Genomic DNA, 3,039 nt, shown 5'->3' with positions numbered 1-3,039 from the left:
CTCCCATATGAACCCGCCCATCCACTCTGGTCATCTTTGGAGGCCCTGCGTCAAATGCCCCCAACATTTGAAGCCAGGCAGATTGCAACTTCGGAAAGGACTTTCTTGGTCACGACGTCAAAGTTGTCAAAGTTCCTTCCTAGGGAGATTTGTTTGTTCACGTCTCTCATCGTCTTCCACCAGTGTGAAGCATAGAAACATAGAGCTGGAATGACCTCAACGGTCATCTAGTCCAACCCCCTGCACAATGCAGGAAATTCACAAATACCCTCCCCCCGACCACGCCCCCCAGTGACCTGTGCTCTGTGCCCAGAGGAAAGCAAAAAACCTCCAGGATCCCTTGGACAACTGACCTCACACTAACTCATCTTTGAGGGAACACTGGTGCCCACCCTTGCAAATCTAGCATGGTGTGGGGTGTGTGTTTTTTCCTTCCCCAAAAGCCGCCTTCTTGTCGCCTAATATAGGCATCATTTATCAACGGAGGGAGTCGCTGGCTGGACTCTCCTCACACCTCTGCTTCCAAGGCCGCACATATTTCCCTTAAGCCCAGTCTCCCATCCGTCACCTCCCTTTTGTTCTCAAGCTCTGGGGAATGAAATTGAGTCCTTGCTGCTGCTGCTGCTTTCCCTTTTCTTTTCTTGTTTTATTCACTGCTTTCATACTCCGTGTCCTGTTATCGCCGGGCCGGACAAGCCCGCATAAATACAATAAGCGAGGCTCCGTTCCTCGGCTCGCTCGAGGTCCCTAATTTTATTATCCTGACGAAAGCCTGGTGTTTGAAAGAGTAATAAGGTTAATATTCCGCGTCCTTTCTCCCCTCCCCTCCCCCCCTTCCCTTTTTTTATCCCTCTGCAATAGGAAGCGATTAATTTGCTGGAGCCCATGACCAACGACCCCGTGAACTACGTGCGTCAGGGGGCTCTGATCGCCTCCGCCCTGATCATGATCCAACAGACAGAGATCCTGTGTCCAAAGGTGAGTGACGGCTCTCCGGCCAGCGAGGTACGGCAGATGACGGCATCGGCGACGACAGCCGTTTTCAGGGAATGGCTTCCTTTTCACGGATTACCGGCCCCTGAGCTTCAGAAGCTTTGGGGTTTTTGGAACAGATGCTTTGCGTCGATCACATTACAGAGAGTCGAATCCCACGGATCCGTTCAGGGAGGGGTGGGGACTGAGTTCATAGGGTGCGTAGAAGGTCCCAGGTTCAGTCCATTTAAAAAATACGAAATCATACAGTAGTTTGTAATGTTCCAACAATACCAATTGATGACAAATTAAAGAGTCACAACAGAAGAGACAGTGACGTCTCTTTACATGGGGGGGGTACCATGTAGCCTTGACCCAAATGGCCCAATCTAGCCCGATTTCATCAGATCTTGGACGCTAAGTGGGGTCAGCCCTGGTTGGTACTTGGATGGGAGACCACCAAGGAAGTCCAGGGTTGCTATGCAGAGGCCTCTGAACTTCTCTTACCCTGAAATCTTGTAAGCTAAGCAGGGTCAGTCCTGGTTAGACCTTGGATGGGAGACCTCTACGGACATCCAGGGTTGCTACGCAGAGGCAGGCAAGGGCAAACCACCTCTGAACGTCTCTTGCCTTGAAATCTCAGAAGCTAAGCAGTTGGCCCTGGTTAGTACTTGGATGGGAAACCACCAAGAAAGTCCAGGGTCACTACGCAGAGGCAGGCAATGGGGCACCACCTCTGAACTTCTCTTACCCTGAAATCTCAGAAGCTAAGCAGGGTCGGTCCTGGTTAGACCTCGGATGGGAGACCTCTAAGGAAGTCCAGGGTTGCCACGCAGAGGCAGGCAAGGGCAAACCACCTCTGAACGTCTCTTGCCTTGAAGTCTCAGAAGCTAAGCAGTTGGCCCTGGTTGGTACTTGGATGGTTAGTACTTGGATGAGACCACCAAGGAAGTCCAGGGTTGCCACGCAGAGGCAGGCAAGGGCAAACCACCTCTGAACGTCTCTTGCCTTGAAGTCTCAGAAGCTAAGCAGTTGGCCCTGGTTGGTACTTGGATGGTTAGCACTTGGATGGGACCACCAAGGAAGTCCAGGGTTGCCACGCAGAGGCAGGCAAGGGCAAACCACCTCTGAACGTCTCTTGCCTTGAAGTCTCAGAAGCTAAGCAGTTGGCCCTGGTTGGTACTTGGATGGTTAGCACTTGGATGGGACCACCAAGGAAGTCCAGGGTTGCCACGCAGAGGCAGGCAAGGGCAAACCACCTCTGAACGTCTCTTGCCTTGAAGTCTCAGAAGCTAAGCAGTTGGCCCTGGTTGGTACTTGGATGGTTAGCACTTGGATGGGACCACCAAGGAAGTCCAGGGTTGCCACGCAGAGGCAGGCAAGGGCAAACCACCTCTGAACGTCTCTTGCCTTGAAGTCTCAGAAGCTAAGCAGGGTCGGTCCTGGTTAGACCTCGGATGGGAGACCTCCAAGGAAGTCGAGGGTCACCATGCGGAGGCAGGCAATGACAAATCACCGGGCCCCATTAGGCAGCGGCCACTTGGTGGCACTTTCCCCCACCTCCACTGACCTGGACGACCCAGGGTAGCCCGATCTCATCCAACCTCAGAAGCTAAGTAGGGTCAGACCTGGTTAGTATTTGGATGGAAGACCACGAAGGAAGTCCTGGGTCATTCACTAGACAGAGGCAGGGAATGGCAAGCTACATCTCTTACCTTGAAAACCCTACAGGGTCCCCATATAGTCTCAAACCTGTAGTTTTGCTATAGCGTTTGATGTTTTCAAAAAAGACTCCGAAAAAGCTTGCCGAGAGATGTCTCTTCAGAGGTCTCTTCTGGATTACTGATCTTGCTCGCTAGCAAGCCAGGTAAATATACGCAGTCGTATCTCATGCATCCCCGGTGCCCAGTTTGGGTCTTCTCATTTGACAGTCTGGGAGTTTGTAGCGCGGGATTCTTGGCCCTCCCGCAACAGAGGCTGTGCTTGGCTAGAGTCCTGCGTGCCCAGGAACATCCACCCTCGGGGAGGCTCGTGAACAGAACTTGGCTCCTGCTGAACCCCTGGAAT

The 3,039-nt window shown here is 52.6% G+C and overlaps 1 protein-coding gene across 1 annotated transcript in view; it reads left to right on the top strand.

Annotated features, from left to right (window-relative positions):
• The first annotated feature begins 862 nt into the window (after positions 1-862).
• LOC107122774 (26S proteasome non-ATPase regulatory subunit 1) overlaps positions 863-3,039 on the top strand; it is a 51,125-nt gene continuing 48,948 nt past the window's right edge. The window contains exon 1 of the mRNA XM_015425908.1: positions 863-978. Within this exon, the coding sequence (XP_015281394.1) occupies positions 886-978 (93 nt within the window). The 5' untranslated portion in view covers positions 863-885. The remainder of the gene's footprint in view (positions 979-3,039) is intronic.

Source organism: Gekko japonicus, unplaced genomic scaffold (genome assembly GCF_001447785.1).
Source record: "Gekko japonicus isolate JY-2015 unplaced genomic scaffold, Gekko_japonicus_V1.1 scaffold3108, whole genome shotgun sequence".
Lineage (NCBI taxonomy): Eukaryota > Metazoa > Chordata > Lepidosauria > Squamata > Gekkonidae > Gekko > Gekko japonicus.
Note: the sequence above shows the minus strand (reverse complement) of the source record. Positions and strands in the feature narration are given on the sequence as shown.